Source organism: Micropterus salmoides, unplaced genomic scaffold (assembly GCF_014851395.1).
Source record: "Micropterus salmoides isolate LMB-PRFRI ecotype aquatic unplaced genomic scaffold, ASM1485139v1 Ms_hic_scaffold_21, whole genome shotgun sequence".
In the NCBI taxonomy this organism is placed as follows: domain Eukaryota; kingdom Metazoa; phylum Chordata; class Actinopteri; order Centrarchiformes; family Centrarchidae; genus Micropterus; species Micropterus salmoides.
Window position 1 is genome coordinate 8,702,732 of NW_024041262.1, and position 19,601 is coordinate 8,722,332.

General features: G+C 39.8%; 3 protein-coding genes and 1 non-coding gene across 6 annotated transcripts; 2 read left to right on the forward strand and 2 right to left on the reverse strand.

Moving 5' to 3' along the window:
* Positions 1-1,388: 1,388 nt before the first annotated feature.
* Positions 1,389-4,432, reverse strand: pdap1a (pdgfa associated protein 1a). The gene is made up of 6 exons (XM_038735786.1): positions 4,265-4,432; positions 3,194-3,276; positions 3,046-3,114; positions 2,544-2,668; positions 1,949-2,100; positions 1,389-1,424 (listed from the first exon to the last, which is right to left on the reverse strand). The coding sequence occupies exons 1-6, from the start codon at positions 4,275-4,277 to the stop codon at positions 1,396-1,398; spliced, it is 471 nt and encodes a 156-aa protein (XP_038591714.1). The 5' UTR covers positions 4,278-4,432; the 3' UTR covers positions 1,389-1,395.
* A 719-nt stretch (positions 4,433-5,151) lies between these two features.
* cby1 (chibby homolog 1 (Drosophila)) lies at positions 5,152-6,839 on the reverse strand. 2 transcript variants are annotated; one of them, XM_038735787.1, is made up of 5 exons: positions 6,735-6,839; positions 6,400-6,489; positions 6,000-6,105; positions 5,706-5,818; positions 5,152-5,620 (listed from the first exon to the last, which is right to left on the reverse strand). In XM_038735787.1, exons 1-5 carry the CDS (start codon positions 6,738-6,740, stop codon positions 5,540-5,542), a joined length of 396 nt encoding a protein of 131 aa, XP_038591715.1. In that variant the 5' UTR covers positions 6,741-6,839; the 3' UTR covers positions 5,152-5,539. The 2 variants fall into 2 exon arrangements, with proteins under 2 accessions (XP_038591715.1, XP_038591716.1); XM_038735788.1 differs by having other exon boundaries at positions 6,652-6,811.
* A 405-nt stretch (positions 6,840-7,244) lies between these two features.
* Positions 7,245-7,317, forward strand: trnar-ccu. Its single transcript has one exon. It is a non-coding gene; the product is annotated as a tRNA-Arg (tRNA).
* A 739-nt stretch (positions 7,318-8,056) lies between these two features.
* LOC119916402 (phospholipase B-like 1) lies at positions 8,057-18,894 on the forward strand. 2 transcript variants are annotated; one of them, XM_038736397.1, is made up of 11 exons: positions 8,057-8,229; positions 8,795-9,017; positions 9,736-9,819; positions 10,058-10,199; positions 10,286-10,432; positions 11,445-11,589; positions 13,683-13,883; positions 16,343-16,483; positions 16,578-16,763; positions 16,869-17,017; positions 18,219-18,894. In XM_038736397.1, the coding sequence occupies exons 1-11, from the start codon at positions 8,160-8,162 to the stop codon at positions 18,393-18,395; spliced, it is 1,665 nt and encodes a 554-aa protein (XP_038592325.1). In that variant the 5' UTR covers positions 8,057-8,159; the 3' UTR covers positions 18,396-18,894. The 2 variants fall into 2 exon arrangements, with proteins under 2 accessions (XP_038592325.1, XP_038592326.1); XM_038736398.1 differs by having other exon boundaries at positions 8,059-8,229; positions 16,911-17,017.
* Positions 18,895-19,601: the final 707 nt, after the last annotated feature.

Here is a 19,601-nt window from a genome sequence, read left to right on the forward strand (position 1 = left end):
TTCAAATTCCAGCTGCTTTAGGCGAGCAACTGAAAAAACAATCAGCATTTACATTTTGAATATAAAACGCAAAAAGTCATTGATTTATTAATGAATTTATTTTTTTAAAATGACTTCAAATACATGATGGAAAACATGAATAAATTTTTACTCTTACTTTTTTTTTTTGGTACCTCCATACTTGAGGGACTGTTTTCCTGATCGAGGCATTTCCAAATCCACCACATACCGAGTACTGACTTTTGTGTACACCTGTGTAAGTGTATCTAATAAACTAACTCCGCATAGGTTCTTTGTAGCACTTTAATAACAGGAGAAAGACAGTGAACTGGTCTTGTGTAAACTTTGAAAAGGCAACAAAAGACACAATCCTTCCTACTGAACCACAGAGGATCCCATTAGAAACAGGGCAAGGCCACAGTTACTGAGGCAATTTGAGACAATGCCTTCCAGCACTGATATTTAACAACTTAAAAATGCTTATTATAGGCAATTCAAGTAATATTCCTTGTGTTTTGAGCAAAAGAGAACAAAAACACATTTCGAAACATGTTTGAACTGACAGCAATAAGATGATTCAAGCGAGAACAGTGTTAATTGGGGCAAAAGATCCATGAAAAAGCAACCGAAACTAAATTTCTACTTGTGTTGTGGTAGGGCAACTACTTCTTCCAACTAAATTGAAAAAAAAAAGGGGCTCAAAACAAGGCAAAACCAACACTGGGACCAAAAAAAGAAAAGTTGGTGGAAAAAGGAGAATATTTGAGTCAGGTTTGGATGGTGGGAAGAAAGAACATTTCAAATCAAAATTATACCAATGTCTTGTGCATACATATCCACAATATAATTCCTATTTATCAGTTTATCCTCTGAATAGTGTTCTTTTCTCCATCTGTCACTGATTTGCGTTCTTACTGTACAAAACAGGCGAGATGGAAGGAAAAGTGAAGCACCAAAAAAATCCTCATGCCCGCTCACTGTAACATCTGTTCAGTCATTAAGTAAACTTGCATTAGGTAAGCTTGTAAGGATAAATCAAAAGGAATGGAAATAACTTCAGCAGCTTTAGAATTAAAACAATGGTGGGTGGGGAAGAGTAAAGAAGCAGTGAAGCACTTGGAAAACCTGCGACTGTCTCCTCTTAATTTTAAAGAAAACTAGAGGCATCCCAAATGCTGAATTCCTCTTCATCTCGCTTTGCTACACCCGTTTCCCCTGTCCTGACCACACTTGAAGAACCACGTCCCTCTGATTTGAAATGAGGGACGGGAGTTCAGGAACACCCCGGATCTGATGCCACTTGAATTGGTCCCCTCTCCTTCCTCCTCCTCCTCCAGATCTCCTTCTCTCTCCATCCCTCTGAGACTGAAGTGCATATTGAGGTTTTCAGATGGACTAGCGCTTTGCTTTGGCTTCTTCAGCTTCTAAAACATAAGAACCAACATAGAGACTGTGTAAAGCTTTGAGTTTCAAAATGGTTAAAAAACAAAGAACAAAAAAACCCCACAACTGCTCTGTAAATGATCATTAAGAGGAGAGCATTCTCAATAGGGTTGGGCAGTCTGTAAACCTGCATGCCGGCTTGTTAATGACGCATCAAACAACCAAAACCAACATCTGCACTCACTGTGCATTTACTGATGCTTTCCCTGGTCTGTGCTTGTAAAATATCCACGACGACTTGTAACGCAAGTTAATAGTTACAAAGTAGGCTACCGCGTTTTTTTACTGAGTGAAGTCTGTGTGAGTGAACACACACTACACATATAAGACGACCGCTACACGCACCCCACCCGATGTCATTGTCCATCCCGATGACTATTCAAACCAGCAGAATGACCTTGCTACTGAATTACAGACATTTAAAAAACAGTCTGCAGGTGTGTGTAATCAAATCAGCATACAGTTTTAACTTTACAGAACTGCTGGGCGTGTCGAACCTTCTCACCTTTCCTGAGTTCGTCCCTCTTCTTGGCAGCGTCCTCCCTCTGTTTCTTGATGATGGCCAGTCTGGCCAGGTCGGCTTTGGCCTGGTCAGTCTTCCCCTCAAGATGGAGCTTCATGTAGCGTTCTTTTGATTTCTGCTTCTCTATCTCCTCTCTGACAGAGAGAACAGGAGGGCATAAACATGAGATAAATTAACTGTGAGTGTGTAAAACACAGCGTCGGTTCGCTTTCTACCTCTTTATGGTCGTAAGAAATTATTGACTTTTTACTTGTTGTTGCAAGTAGTTACAGTAACGAGCATAGCTTTTGTCAACTCAAGTAACTTCACCTGAGACACAGAGAGAAGGCAGCAGCCTGTTAATAAATAAAAGTCTTTAGCCCGGGAGCTCCTTTAATATCGCGTTTCGGTACCCATCCCTGAATAAAATTAGTTTTCTTATTCATCGCATTTCAGGCAGTCTTTTTCAGGCATGTGTTTATCTTGCATGTTCACCACGCATCACGATGACAATGAAAATACAATTTTTCAGTCAGCAGTACAAAACACCGCAAATACAAAAAAAGATACCTTTCCTGCATGAATGTGAAAGACCTACCTCTCTCTGCGAGTCAGTTCTCTGGGAGCAGTGACGTCTACCTCAGTCACCTTCTTGCTCTTCTGAGACACACGGTTGGGATTCTCAATCTCTATAAGCCCCTCCACTCCACTCCTCTTCCTGGACTGTGTGTAAAAAGAAGCACCTTTGTAACATCAGTGAAACAGAAAACAATCACTGCAGACTGGTGAATAATGGCAGAGGCTGGTAAGCTTGTTTGTGCATCTGCTACTGTGGCTGCTACTATGCCCAACCATAGCTTGGGGGTGGTTTTATGACTCAAAAACAGATATACAGACCAGTTTGTATTGTTTGTGTATTTTCTTATTCCCTCTGGACAAAAGTATACAATGTTACATAAGGATGTGTTAGAAATTAAATACTTGTCCCAGGTACAAAAGAGTAAAAAAGGTAAATCATCACAGAGTAATTCCCGCATCTCCCACATCAGGTGCATGTGTCTAATCCACTGCGGTATCTCCATCCTCCTGCCCACACTCACCTCAGATTCATCATCACTGCTGCTCTCAGACTCTGAAGAGCTCTCTTTCTCTACCCCACCCTTTTCCTCCTGTAAATACAAACATTCAGTCACACCAGGCCTGGTTTGAAGGTAACTTCACATCGGCCACAAGAGGTTTTTCACTCACCAACTCTCTCTGTGCTTTCATCTGTCGGTCAATCTCCTCTGGGTTGCTGAATTGCTTCCCTCTGCCCTTGTGGCCCTTTTTCCCTGTAACACAGATGTCAGAGTAATCACTGGCAAATCAACTGTATCCAGCTGTTTTTGAGGTTTGTCATTCTGCGGGCATGTTACAAAATTTACTAAACCATTTTCAGTACACGGACACATTTACAGTAACTACATCCACACATGTAAACGGTAACAACTGTACAATGTAATAGGATTAAATGCCTGGCCCTTGATTAAATACTGCCTTCATTTAGCATTTTTTTGATACTGAGGCCTGGACATAAACACAATGATAGTCTCTTGACATCCAAGTTTGTGGTGATGCAATACTGGATGGCATCATCTGGTGCAAGTGATGCTGTTATGTACATCCGCCCATCTGTCCCTAACCACTTCTGGGTGATAAAGTCCCAATACAGTTTAGACAAGTATTTAGAGCTGTAGATGTAAGATCTCATGCTATTTTAAAGTGTGAACAGGCGCCCAGTGTGTGGTGGGAGACGCACATGACTCATGTTCAGTGAGGGCCAGCTCCTTCACCGGTAAATGTCACGGTTAGCGAGTGTTAACTAAACACAGACAGATAAATAGCTAGGGAATACTTTACTTAAACATTAACTGGCAATACGGACAATCGCCCTCTAGCTGAATTAAAATATATGATAATGCAAATAAATGTTTAAGCCGAAGCGATCTCCTTTGCACATGGTTAACGTTACGTTAACTTGACGTTCCTTGCGGTTGAACACAAATGCTCCAAGGTCTAACAATTCAACCGGTTTTCGATACTGAAACGACCAACACTCTGGTAGCTGTATTCAAGCGAACACATTATTGACCTTTACATTTGCGGTGTCTTTCATGAATCGCTCATACACGTAAATGCAAAATGCTAACCGGTTAGCGTGCTAAAAGCTAAGCATGTGAGAGTTCAACGGGAAAACGTATTACTTCAGCTAACAACTCGCTAGCTACAATTAGCTTGCTAAAATTCGCCTTTTCCATGGTCTTTAATTATAATACTTACCGCCCCGAGGCATTACTAAAAGTGAAGTTAATACAGATGATACCCGCGACAATCTGGCTGAATATTCTGACAGTTGTAAAAGCAAAGCCGGCGGTTTAAAGCGCTAGAAGAAAGGGCTAGAAACTACTTTGTCTCGTCCGCTGTCGGAGGCACGAACGTCGAAAAGCGGCATTTACTGCCCCTGCGCAGTAAGGACAATTCAACCAATCACTGCACTGAGCATTTGACTGACATATCCATCCGCCAATTAGCTACAGAAAAAAACGCTTTCATAAGACCGCTTTTTAAATACAGGATATAATTATTATGCGCAGTCCTGCTTGTAGAAAATTAAATTGTTTGGGAGGTAGATTCTAACAAAAACACACAAGTTTCGAGATCAATTTCACAAGGAATATAAATATGATTATTTCATCAAAAATATTGGTAATATTACTAGGAATATTATTTAGGAAGAAGATAAAAACTGATTTTCTGTCCTGGTTGATATATAAAAATGTTAAGTACATACATTACATGACCTCATAGTAAAGATGCATAAATATTACTAGGATTTTGACAAAAAAAATATCTCAATATGCTCAATTTCCACTTACAGATCTGTTGTTTTTTGGTCAAACAACTGTTCCCAATGTCAAGCATAAACTCAAATTACTAGGACTACGCGGAAGAAGGCAACATTGCTCACATATTCTGTGGAGCTCGATGAGAAGTCACGATACTTAACAAATTGCTATTCTGTCTTAGATTTGCGTAGTTTGTAATTCAAATCCCTGTTATCCCGGTTTTCTTGTGAATGTTTCACTGGTTACAACTCCACAAGTTTTACTTCAATAAGTGGTTAGGGTAATATTCTAAAAACTGCGAACTGGAAAAAAAAACCCTTCTTCCCCGTGGCAGATTTTACTTTTAATCTAATTTTAAAAATTCAAAAAAATGTCTGCCTACACTTGGCATACAGATGTAAAGCACATAGAAAATATGCTACGTATTGAACAAAATATGCAGATATGAAAATACACAGTTGTTTCAGATTTATGGTGACATAGTTAAACAAATCGACTGAAAAAAAAACAAAAAAAACTAGTCACTAAATCTGATTCAGTTGTACTTGCTTTTCAAGCCAAGTCCAAGCAGGGACCCACAAGAAAAATGACGACCACTTTTTTTGTATGTCTGTTCTTAGTAGCAAATAACAAAATAATATTTTTTTCCATCAACAAACGTCAAACTCTGAATTAAATACATTTCCTATGATGCATCAGATCAGATTTGTCATTTCTTCCTTCGATGTTGAGTTTTTATATCTTCCACTTCTTTCTCCATCAGGTGGTACTCAACGGTAGTCTCTGTCAACTAGAAGGGAAAGATCTGTTATTTAACAGACCCGGTAAGACACATAATTACAACATCATAAGGGCATAATGAATGCTGGTCTTACCATGTCCAAGAGAATATCAATCTTTAGTTTCAGGAGGTTGTTCTCTTCCTCCAGCTGTACATTTCTTTTCTTAAGCCGCTGCAATTCTCTACCAGACCCATTCCCACTCGATTCTGGTTTAAAAAAAACATGAATTTATGTTGTGTTGGCCATTTAGGGACCAACAGCGATCAAGCAGATTGGGCAAAACCATAGGGCAAAACATGCAGGGGCAAGAAAATGGTGAGTTTTGCTGCACTTAAACTGGAAGATGCCACTGCACTGGTCTGTATTCAGCATTGTCGAAGTCATTACCTGTTATCCACTGTCCGTCTTCAAATTTCCAGCTCTGTCCGCCAATGTTCATCACGGGAGGTCCATACTCAATGCCCAACTCTATTTCTCTTGTTGAACGATCCAACTAAAAGAGAGGAGAAGGTGAAAAACAATATATCAGTCTGCTTACATATTGAACAAGTGCTAACACAATGTCAAGCTGCAGCCCCTTTTGCACAATTCACATCTCAGCTGTCTCACGTTCTTTAATTCGTTTGCTTTTGTTTATCCTCTAGGTTTATCCTCTTGTGTACATTTAATAAAGGCATCAATGACAGATAACGGTATTGCTATGGCTTTCAATGCACATGATTTAAACTGTGATTTCAGCACAATGAAGCAGCCCATGAACAGTTCTTTACCGTTAAACTTAAGTTACCGTGTGAAGGCTGGACAGAGATGCAGATTTGCGAGGTGGGGTCTTCTTCGGACTAAATGTGTTTCCAAAGAGAGGCATCTTTTTAAGGTCCTGTATAAAAGACGGCACACCAATGGTAGCATTAGTAACGTTATTTAATAGATAGCAGTATCACGTAACGTAGCTACAGAATGTGTTTATCGTTGCTAACGGTACAATACGGAGCTAACGCTAGGTGACTAACACTCGCTAGTTGTCGAGTACTGCTCATACCTGACACTAGTGAAATTGTCGACTGCCTCGCAGGTGGGTTAGTAATTGTTGTGCCACTGCAAATATATAGCTAATATATTTACCTTCATACAGGCTATTTATTTAAATTCTTAATGTGTTGGTTGAAATCCTTTCCTCTCCAAACAAAACCATGCTCGCTACTGCGCAAGTGAGGAAGTTGTCCAAATTAGACAACACTAAATATTGCCCAGCTTTAAAATAACGCAGTTGGAAAGGATTTGCCAACAGCAGTAAGTTTGATATATTTAAATTGTAACTGGGAACTTCGATGTATGGCGTTACATGCACATTTTAATAGTCAAAGTTGCATTAGGATAAGATAAATACCCCTATTTAGGGGAGATAATGGACCCATCCATGACACGTATGCGCATCACCATGTTGATAGAATCACTTTTCCAAGCATTATTTTCCTTTAACATATTGTGGATCCAGTTAAGTTACCAAAAATGTTGTTTTACAAAGTTAGCTTTTCAAATCTGAGCTTTTAAATAATAAAAATTGAGACACGAGTTGTCGTCGGTCCTGTAGTCCTGATTCAAATCAGTGTGACCCCGCCCCTCTGACACATAGCCCCAGTGGCCTAATGGATAAGGCACTGGCCTCCTAAGCCAGGGATTGTGGGTTCGAGTCCCGTCTGGGGTGAATGTTTTTTCTACAGGAAGACGAAGTTGCGTCACTGACTTAAACGGGATGAAGACGAAGGAATTCAATTACTGCACTCCCCCGATGAATAGTCAAATTTGTTGGAAAAAGCGATCTCAGAAAGAAGCAGACAGTTTTGCATTTGCATTATACATTTAAAGGTTATATTCAGGCTGTCAAACGGACGTCAAAAAATGAAAGCTAAAGCCTATCAATCACACTGTACAAGTGAACTATCGCATGATTGAGACTAAAGACAACTATATTAAGGATCAACACTGTTCCTGTAAAGCTGGGTAGGCCTCTATTCATTATTACAATCATTAAAAAGCAGAACAGTAACGTTAGGGCTTTATTACTTTACATTCAGTAGGAAGTTAGCTAGCGTTAGCTAACTAACATTAAATTAGGAACAATCCACAGCCGACATTTTTCTGGATTTATTTTAGGTTTTGGAAAGAAAATAAATCGTACTTCTCCTATCAACCTCTCTGGGTAGCGACTGTATCTATTACAAGTGCCCAAGAAACAGCATTTGACCACATCTTGGAACAATACAGCCAGAAAAAGCTAGAAAACGACTGTTTTTGCTTTAGAGTCAGTGGAACGCATCCACGAAAGTGTTGGACCTCAGTTAGAGCGAGTCCTATACTGCGCTGTGATTGGCCAGCTGTGTATTCGGGGCGTGGCTTAGCGAAGGGTCAATTAAGAGCAACCGGAGAACAGCGCTTCATCGGTTTGTAGAAATCACACTTCGTCGCCGTCGCTCTCAATATAAATCATCACAATAACAACATTTAGTTATTGAAATACTAGAGATTTGCAGGAAAACATCAGCTGACATGGAGAAGCAGGGCTTCAAACTGTGTGTATTACTGCTGAGCACTTTGGCTGCATCAATGCAAACTTACCGTGAGTAACATTCCTGTGGTATGTAGGCTTAAAGTTACTTATACCGGACGGAAACTGGTTTTGAATCCAATATAATTCAGTTAAACCTACTGTTGAAAAAGAAAGGATGTTAAATGGAAATTGCGTATAGCAAACAGATACAGTTCATGATGGCACCTAGCTATATGTTAGCTTTTATAAAATGCTAATTTGTGTTTGTTCCATTCTGCTCTATTCTGTTTCCAGTTAAATAAAATAATATAAATTCGAACATTTTGAAATATGAGCAATTATATGCTCTTTAAATGATTTGTGTTGTTTTATGTTCACTAAATGTTTACTGAGAGAAAACTCTGAATGTTTCCTTGTATGTGCAAACTTACTCATCTAATAAATCAGATTTAGTTTCGAATGGTAAATTATATTGTACCTGAATTTCCATATATTCATATTAATCTGATGGAAACCAGTCAAGCAAATAAGAACATGTAAAAACCTTTCCTGGTTCATTCTATGACATTATCTTACATAATGTGTGTTATCCAACCTCAACCCTGTAACCCTGTCCATCCTCCTACAATGGTAGAGCTCCAAGAGGCCACCGTGTACTGGGATGCTGCCCAGAAAAGTGTGATCTTGAAGGAGGGGTTGATGGAGGCAGAGGGGGGAGCCTATGGTTACTTCAATGACACTCTACTCCTCTCTGGATGGGGTGTCTTGGAGATCCATGCAGGTCATGGGGTGATCACACAGGAAGACGAGACAACCTTTTTCCTGGCTGGGTACCTGGAAGGTTATCTCACAGCTGAGTGAGTGTCACAGGTCTCCTAGTGAATAAAATGTATGAAATATCTCAAACCAAAACTTTGAGCCCATGGAGTCTGTCACTAGTTCTCTATCAACAGACCTTGATACCTGAACACATCACCAACACAAGTCTGTGTTCTAGATATTTAATCAGAATCAGATAAGCCCAAAATGTATTCAGTTCAGGGCATACTTTAAAAAGGCACATACAAACATGCCATCTCCCATGAAGGATAAATTGTCTGTGTGGGCCAATCAGCTTATTTATATAACTTTCTTTTACTCTAAAGGTGTTTTGTTCCATTTAGCTTAGTCACTCACTGTCACTTGGCTTACTGAGACACATTCGAATAGAACAGAGGCATACTAAATGTATGTTATTAGCAACACGTGCATTTCCTACTATGGCAGGCTGAAATGTGATAAAGGAATTTGTTGTAAAAGACAAAGCCAGTTAACGTTCCAAATGAAAAGAAGAACTACTAGATTACTTAAATAATAATTTATTCTAAATTGAATTGCTTGAAAGAGCGAGGCAGCAACATTGCTTGTGTTTTTAGAAGATTTTTTATTGAGTAGCCTATATAAAGCTGAAATATATTTTCCAAACATTGTTTCAGTGAAGTGGTTTACATTTCTTATTGCTGTATTTACCGTGTAGCTTATAGTTGTAAGTCTGTGTTTACTTAATGTCATGTTTCTTATTTTTTTTATCCGCAGGCAGATGTTCAACCATTACTCCAACATGCACCCTCAACTAATAAAGGATGAGAAGGTTCTGAATCCCCTGCAAAGGTTTTTAAGGTACACATTCATGACTTACCCCAAGATTAAACTTCAATATACTGGCAGAAATTGGTTTGGTACTGGCTTTAACTTATCGTCTACTCTTCATATACCAGTAATAATCTATACTAACTGTAAAAATCATGTTATTCATGCAGCAATTGTTGTAGTTCTGAATTTAGATGCACAGCAATATCAACCAAATGCACAGATTAGAAACAGAAACCAGCCTCCCAGCTCTCCGCTTGATCCACAGCAAACAGGACCAGTGGGCCAGAGAGCAAGTGAAACTGAGGAGATCCAGCGACCCCTTGTGGAAGCATCTGGGACTGATCCTGGCCCAGCTGGACGGACTCCACGCCGGAGCAGCACAGTGGGCCAAAAGCAAACACAGAGAGGTGTGTGTGTTGGAGAGATGGTGAGAGAGTTGTCACAGTATCATTTCAATCATCTGTCTGTCACTCGCTCTCTCCTTCCTGCCCAGCCTCTATCAGCGTTCGCCTTCCAGTTTCTGAATGGTGTTGGCGACCTCCTGGACCTTGTCCCAGCTCTGACACCTCGCTCCAACTCCTCCACAGGGGCCGCCACTTTCAGGATGCCAGGAATGGGCCACTGCACAGCTCTCATCAAGGTTAGGCCAAGCTCATTTGGCTCAAACTGTGAGGGAGCATTTGGGAGGCCTCAACGTAGGCCTAATTAGTTTTATTGTCGGGACTTGTGCGTGGGTTTTCCTCCTCTAGTCTGTCAAAATGGCCATTGAGATGGGGACAGTTTCTCTTCCATCTACGCCCATTCATGTAACAAAGACAAATAGAAGTGATGCAATCAGAACACCAGTCATTAGGTTTTTATGAATGAGATTTAATTTCAGTAGCCCAAATGTTGCCCTAATGATTTATGTGCATAAATTTAATTATGTTTATTTAAATGTACTTTACTTAAGTTGCCCCCAATTGAAATAAACTAAATGAAAACAGTCTGTATATGCTTATTGTAGTTCTAAACTAAAGCTATTAGACATACCAGTAATGAGTGAAATATTAAAAAGTTGGTTTCCTCTGCGTCAGCTGCAGTTGTTGAAACACATCATGACAAATAAGACATTAAAATGTTAAATTACAGGGTTTTATGGTTGTTCAAAGGGCCATGGTTCGCTACATGTAAATATAGCAACCTTTTTCAAATCCAGTCTTTCTGCTCATTAATGACAAATGACAAGAAATCGGGTTAATTACAAACATGACTGAGAATCTACAGCCATCTTAGCGAGAGACTGAATGTAGGCTCAGTGTTGCTTTGAGCTAAATGCTAATGCTAGCATGGCAACATGCTACCATATTCATCATCTTAGTACAGCTGCAGGTGATTGGAATGTCATTAGTTTTGCAGGTACTTGGACAAAAATTTGATCATGATCATGCTGATCAAACTGATCATGGTGCTAGATGAAAAGTTGAGGGATTGTTATTGTAATTAAAGAGTAAATCTATTTCTTTTAAATAGCATGCATGCCCTAAATAATAAAAAAACTGTGATTAATTGCATATATATATATATATATATATATATATATATATATATAAAAACATATAGCACAATATGCACACATCCATCACCTCTCTGTCTCTCTGTCTCTGTCTAAGGTGCTGCCAGGCTTTGAGAACCTGCTGTTTGGCCACTCGAGCTGGTATACGTATGCAGCCACCATGCGTATCTACAAACACTGGGACTTCAGGGTGTCTGATGCACACACCGCCACTGGAAAGATGTCGTTCAGCAGCTACCCTGGTACACACACAGATATACTCAAACACACACACACTTGCACAAAGTAGAATTTCACACATATGATACTGCTGTACAAAACTGTATTTACAGTTTCTCCTCAAAGATCATAAGAGGCCTGACATGGCATAAATAAGGCTGGCAGAACTGAGATTTCCTGAGATTTACATCCATGAACCTATGTTTTCTGAGTACATGACCTGAATTTTGAAAGGAGTTTTGTCGACCTACAGCACAGCAAAGCACTGATTTCTTGTAAAAGCTGTGAGCTGAGGTGAACAGCTTGTCCTTAATCCACATGTTTTATTTTCATCTTGGAAAATATAAACACTGACATCAAGGACTTAACCCAAATCCTCAATGAACATTCTCTACTGAAAGTAATTCTTCTGCTAAGCACATGGCTTAGTCAGTGACTAAGAAACATCCACCAGAGTGTTTGTGCACACCCAAAACAGAGCTATAATGAAATGTATTCCCTCTCTGTCAAGTCCGAGAAGGCTGAGTCATTTTGTGGGGGAGAGTGGTCCAGGCCATAAAAATCCTCTCACAGGCTCCATTGCCATCAGAACACAAGTGGTTTTAAAGCACTAGATTTTTAGAGGCCGCCAGGCCAAGGATATCACTTCACTGTATTAAAATGAAGAGAAGAAATACGCGGTGCCACTGGAGGTGGTGTGTGACCCCTGCAGCCTTCCTAAGCTGCTTTCTCTCTGACCATGTGAAACATTTAGCACACACAGGGATCAGGGCTAAACAGAACCAGAAAAGATGCAATATAAATACTTTATGTAGAAGTAGAAATAGAGGTGGTCGAAATATTCCTCTCCCGATTTTTATTATTGATAGCAGCAGGAATGTATATTCATTATTAATAGTAGCAGCAGCATATGTAGTAGTTATAGTAATATAAGCAGGAGTAATAAGTACAATTATTTATTCTTTCTGTATGTAGTAGTAGTAGTAGTAATACCAACATGTATAATAGTAGTATGATAGTAGCAATAGGTATTTTTGGTAGAAATAACAATAGTAGTAACAGTCTTCATAGTACTGCTATTAATACTCTTATATACTACTTAAACAAATTATAGTTCAATATTTTAGCAATGATAATTTCTTTCCTGCCAAGAGTTAGTAGATTAGCGGCTAGCCTGGCTCTGCCTGATGTGTCTCTTTAGTTTAATGGCATGCACATTTTGTGACCATCAGACAGAGCTAAGCTAAACAGCTGCTAACTGTGGTTGTTTTTACCGGACAAATGTGGGAGTGGCATCGATCTTCTCATGTAACTTTCTGCCAGAAGCGTATTTCCCAAATGTCAAACTATTTCTTTATTAGCAGTAAATTTGTTGTTTTGGCCACTTGTGGGCAGCAGAAACACGCTGTGAATGCAACACTTAGATATTATCACCTTACATGTTGATAATGCAATCTTGTTAGCGTACAGTTGCTTATTTACACATCCACCAGACAAGGAGCAAAATTATCATTCATTTATTTTTAGTTGTCTATCTGTCCACCTGATGAATGTTAAGTCCAGTATTCACTCTCCTTTTAGCATTGATTTTGGTCCCCACCAACGCCTGAAGGAAATATCTGTCTCTTTAGCTTCTAAATGCTCCACATTGTTCACCAGCTGGCCGCTAACTAAGTCTATCGCTTGGTGCTGGACAGGTGGTGTGCTTTGAATTTTTAGAGATTCTTTTTACTGACAACTGCTGCCTGCTGTTCCCAAAAATGACAACACAGGAACAGAGAGTGAATCAAAACATAATCATTTGTTTTGATAAATCTTTATCTTGTAACCAGTAATTATAGCTGACACAACAAGTGGGAGAGTAAAGCATATAATATTGCCCTCTGAAATGTAATGCAGTGGAAGTATAACTAATATAATATAGAAATATTCAAGTAAAGTACAAGTACCTCAAAACTGATAAATGGTCATACAACTTACATGCAACCTGTATGTTGTAGGTGAGGATAAGACATTATCTCCTCACAGCTCTGTTTACTTTTCCGTCCTTCTCTGAAATATTACTATTTTAATATTAAAACATTCTTCTCCTCTCACTGCCTCTTCCGTCCTCCAGGCTTCCTGATGTCTCTGGATGACTTCTACCTTCTTGGTAGCGGCCTGCTGATGACTCAGACCTCCATCGGTGTCTTCAACATCTCTCTCTACTCCCAGCTCAGCCCTCACAGCCTGCTGGCCTGGCAGAGAGTCCGCCTGGCCAACAGCCTGGCGCACAGTGGAGAGGAGTGGGCGCACATCTTCTCCAAATACAACTCAGGTGAAATCCTGTTGATGTGAGTCAAGACAGGGCGGGATTGAGAGGAGTTTTTTTTGTTGTTGTTTTTATTCAAAACCAAAGGTGACATGATGAAGAAGGCGGCATAGAACTTCCTCTGCTCAACTCCCCTTGCTTTGCATGAACAAACCTTTTTATCATACACTTAATGCGAACAAGCTTTAAAAAACTTACTGTAACTTCTGGCATGCCTGCAATGTTAAAACCAAAGAAATGGCTGACAAAAAACAGACTACAGAGTGCCAGGTGACAGAGGAATCAATACATAGATGCTGTTTATAGACACAAGTGTAATTTAAATATAAAAGTAAAGGTGGACAGAGGTTAATTCTGGTATTTTGAGGTCAGTGACTAAATTGGTTCTCTGTGACTTCTACAGTGGATTTCTCCCTGTGAGTTTTGAATGCTAGAAAAAGGCAAAGAGAGAAACGGCAAATTATTGCCGAAACTCCACATTAGCTGTCAGAGCGATCCAACATTGTCACCTCTACATTTTAATGAAACAAGAACAGGGGCTTGTTAGCATGCTCACAATGACAATCAGGGCTGGACTGGTAATCTGGTATACCGGGCAAATGCCCTGTGGGCCGACACACCTTTGGGGCCGGTATAACATAAATTATGTATTTATATAGGCCTAACTGGTTTTAAAACATCAGCTGCAGTACCCAGTACCCGCAGGCACAGGCACTTGAAGGAGTAAAGGAGAGCCGTTGCCACTGCCAGGCAGAGGAGGAGGCATGTGACAGTGGAACAAAGTGACAGGGCCCAGGGAGAGAGACTGCATGGAGTAGCTCAACCTGTAGGGAGGGAGCAGGGAGAGAGGGTCGTTTACACTGGCGACGCTGGGGACATGTAGGCTACCCACCACTTTTAGAAAGCATTTGTTAAAAATTTTCTAAAAACTAGCTTGCACCAAGACATGTAAATTAACAAATAAAAATACTAAAAACAAGACTTACTGTTAAGTGTGTGTGTGTGTGTGTGTGTGTGTGAACTAGTTGAGGACACCGGAGCTGAGCAGGCAAAGTACAGTGATTTATTAAAACAAAGCGAGTGGCAGGCAGGAGTGGCTGAGTCCAGGACAAAAACCAAAAAGGGCATGGAGTACATAGATCCAGACGCAGGCAGATACACAGGGTAGGATCACAGAACGCAGGAGACAGAGCAAGACAGCTTCATGCAACAACCACAGAACTACACAGACCAGGAGTAAAACCCTAAGACATGAACTAAAGCACAGGACTAAGTAAGACAAGAAAGCAGAATGAGAACCAATGCAAAATCTTCACAAGAATAAACAAGGCAAAACAGTAGAACACATGACATGGAACCAAAACAAGACCAAAATCCTTACATCATAACACTTGCAGAAAAGTATGAACTTGGTCTGGAACTAAAATGTCAGAATTCACAAGTTTCCTAAGAGATATAACAGACTCTCAGACCATCCTTCTCATTACACAACATGCAGATGTGTTAATTAGGCAGCTGCTTTGATCTTTCACGTCATGTTGCTATGGGAGGGCAGGAGAGAACAGGACAGAGTGTTCTTGAGACTGATGGTCCTCTAATCTCCCAGCAGCCTCTGCTGTCATACTTCCCATCCTGCCAAACTGTTGTGGTGGCCTGCAGACAGTTAACACGAGAGCCTTTACCTTTGCCTTGGTTACGTGTGTTCAGCCAGAGGTTCCATATCCCTCAGATATATGAAAGACTGCATGTTATTTTTCCTTTGACAATCATATTTTGGAAGCAATACCACTGGAGTTAAACTAATTGTGTAACTTTCCAATATTGATCTTTTTATTAGATCCAACATACTGTATTGGTGGTATTGCATGCCTTGGCCCAAATCATATATGTGTTATGGTATAGGGTTTATGACCTGTACTGCAGCCAGCCACTAGGGAGATGGTTTGACTTCACTTTTGGGGAGCTGTCATGTCCTCCATCTTTTTATACAGTCTGGTTTGGACAAATTAAAATGTCTACTGGATGGACTGGCAAAAACCTACAGACATTCATGGTACTAAGAGGATGAATCCTAATGACTTTGTTGGTGCCCTGACTTTTCATCTAGCGCCACCAGCAGGTCAACATTTTTTATTTTTCCAATACTTTGTGCTTATGACAAATACCTGCAAAACTTAACAACAGCTGTACTGTGTGTTTAGGGATAGTTAGCAAATGTTAGCATGCTAACACTCTAAACTAAGGTGGTGAACATGGTAAACATTATTCCTACTTAACATCACCATGTTAGTATTGTTATTGTGATGTAACCTTTAAGCTCAAATCACCTTTTGAAGATGATTCCTGTTCGCAACTGCAAAACCACAATTGTAGGTCCTTTTTTAAAGTGATACTTAACTTCAAAACCCATGTGGATTCTTTGTCTGTGAGGCCTGAAACAGAGCATGTCCCCCTCTGTACTTTAGGTACATATAACAGCCAGTACATGCTGGTGGACCTGAGCAGGGTTTCTCTAGGCCACAGTATCAGCAATGGAGCTCTGACTGTGGTGGAGCAGATTCCTGGGAAAGTGATGCACTCTGATCAGTCTCAAGCTTTACGCAGAGGTAAGAGACAAAAAACAATTTATTTGTCTGTCTGTTCGGTTTTATCTAGGATGGCTGTATCTAACCTCCACCTTTGGTGTGCTTCATTTGGCAGGTTACTGGCCATCCTACAACATACCATTTCACATCGAAATATACAACCTGAGTGGGTACGGTGTGATGTGGAAGCGATACGGAGAAGACTTCTCTTATGACCTCTGTCCCCGAGCCAAAATCCTCCGCAGGGACCAGGCAAAGGTGTCTGACCTCAGCTCCCTCAAACACATCATGAGATACAACAGTAGGTGCAACTCGATAGATTTTATATCCTTTCCTGAACTTAAAGGGCTTGAGATATATGACAGAAAACACAAACCAATATTCAGTATACTGTTTCCTTTTTCAGACTGTAAGCAGCGTGACAAAAAGTCAAACTGTTCTATTTCAGACTACAAGAGAGACCCCTACTCCAAGGGCCATCCATGTAAAACCATCTGTTGCCGTAATGACCTGAGACCAAGGAGACCACATCCAGGGGGTTGCTATGACACTAAGGTCAGCGGTCATCAGCATATTAGTGCCAGGATAAAGTTTAAGATATGTACTTCAGTGGAAAAATATTAAAGTGCTATTACAAAATATTATACGGAATTGTTTGTAGGTGCATTTGTTTTTGAGTCGGAATAATATCGCCTTTTGTTTGATATTGGTTATTGGCTAGTCACCACGTTCACACAGGTTCTTTCTGTTCCTAACATCCTAAAATGTTTGTAAAACCTGCAATGATATTTTATTGTCTTTACCTGTTTAGTTGAGTCATTTAAAATTTTAATTATATTCTTTGTTTAACAAGATTAAGTCTACAGCCATGCTAGCAGCTCTATGAGGCTGTACGTAGGCACAGTGTGGCTTTGAGCTAAATGCTAATGTCAGCATGCTAACATTCTTACATAATGATGTTTAGCAAGACTGGTCACCATCTTAGTTTAGCATGTTAACATGCTAACATTTGCTAATTGGCAACAAATTACAGCTGAGGCATATGGGAATGCCATTAGATTTGCAGGTACTTGTAAAAGTATGGGACAAATAAAAATTTTGACCTGATCATGGCACAAAATTAAAAGTTTAGGCATCACCAATAGTTATGTGCAATAATTGTCAAAACATTTTCCTCAAGACCACAAATGTAAATGTCATGGTGGGGCTAGAAGAAAAGTCAGGGGATCACCAAAGTCAGGAGGATTCATCTTCTGGGGGCCATGAATGTCCTTACAAAATTTCATGCACTCTTCCATGCCAACATTGCCATCTTAAGAGCCATGCTGCTAGCATGCTGCTAGCATGGTTAAAAGGACTAAAATTTTTCAATCAAATACCCAGAGTTTAGAGTTTGTACACTGGGTTAACCTGCCTAAAAGGGCTGCTAATATGGAAATTATTGTCTTAGTCTGGAGCTTTCTTCAGAGGCTTTTCTCTTAAAAAAACAATATGAATGCTTTTAGTTTTTGCCTTTAAAAATGTCTAATTTAATTTGTCATTTGTCATGGAACTCACATAAGTTCAACCCAAAGATTATAAGTGAAGTAGCCTACAGGTTTTGAATCACTAAACTCCATTAATGGTAACTGCCATTTCTGCATGGATGTGCACAATGTCTATTTGAACCATAATAAATGACCCCACTTTCTTCCTGTTACTTATTTACTTCTTCCTTTGTGCCCCACTCCTTACCCATTTCTGTCTCATGGTCCAGGTGACGGACTACCAGATGGCTGTCCACCTGGTCGCAGAGGCAGTAAATGGTCCCACAACGCAGGGGGGCCTGCGTCCGTTCTCATGGCAATCCTTCAACCTCTCAACTCATCAGGGTCTCCCACACACCTACAACTTTCCCTTTGTCACCATGAGGCCCACACTGCGTGGGCCCTAAGAGCACAGGGACAGAAGAAACCACTCATCCAGTTAGGACAGGTCACGCTTTCCTGTTCAAAACAGGAATCTGAAAAGGTTTTGTCACAACACTAAACATCCTGTTGGTGCACATGTGATGACTGGGCACAGTGTAAAAGTGTGGCAAAATATGATCAAAGTTTAAATTCTGACAAGGCGCACAGTTGAAAAGGAGTCATTAAAGGGTCAAATGTGCACTCCATGTGAACTTAGTGAATTTAGTCGTACAGTCATTTATTTTAAAGCTGATTAATACCAGGCTGAGGAAGGACACCAGCTTGATTGTTTGTTATTTAACTATTTACTAATCCATTAGTACATTTGTAATGTTTGATATCAACAACTAATTAATTTGTTTGTTGTTTTAATAATATGCAATGATTACTCAGGTTTGCACAGGTGTGTAAGGAAAGTTTCTGACTGACTTTGTGTAAATATTAACAATAATAAAGTACCGGTATTCAAATATACCTAAAATGGGTGCCTTTTCTCCTTTATTTAGTGTTCAAAATAGTTTTCCAAAAACTACAAGATCCAGTTCCTATGGTCTCTGTCAAGTTTGCCAGAGAGAACAAGTCCACCCAAAGTCTTTGCTTTCAAAATAAAACGTTTAAATTCACTTTTCAGAAGAACTGCTAAAAAGCTCAGCCACATTGATTCATTACACTGTCACCACATGTGATTGACACTACAGGTCCTCCCTCTGAAATATATATTTAACTTTGGTACTTGGTAGGAGCATGCTACTTTTGGAGAATTTGCAGAATAAGTCCTCTTACTCAGTCTGCGAAGTAAAGCCTGCATTTTAACCAGTAACTGGCCTAAATCACAGCAAATATGAAACTGAAATTAGTTCTTTATGACAGTATTCATGCAGAGGGTGCGTCAAGCAAGAAGCCCGATTAAAGAATTTTCTGAACTAAAGCTCAATACTCTATACTGATGGTTAGGTTTGCTGCACAAATGTCCCATATGACAGAGGTACAGCCTGCTTAAATATCTAATAAAACCAAGATTTCTATCACTTCATATGCGCATTTCACATTGAGAGTTGGTCACTCTAGATTGGATAAAGCTTTTTGACACTTCGATTTTAATGGCAGATGTGTTTTTTATGTCAAAAACAATAGCAGAACAGAAACATAATTGCGAGGGAGCATGACATCCATAACATCCATATCACAAA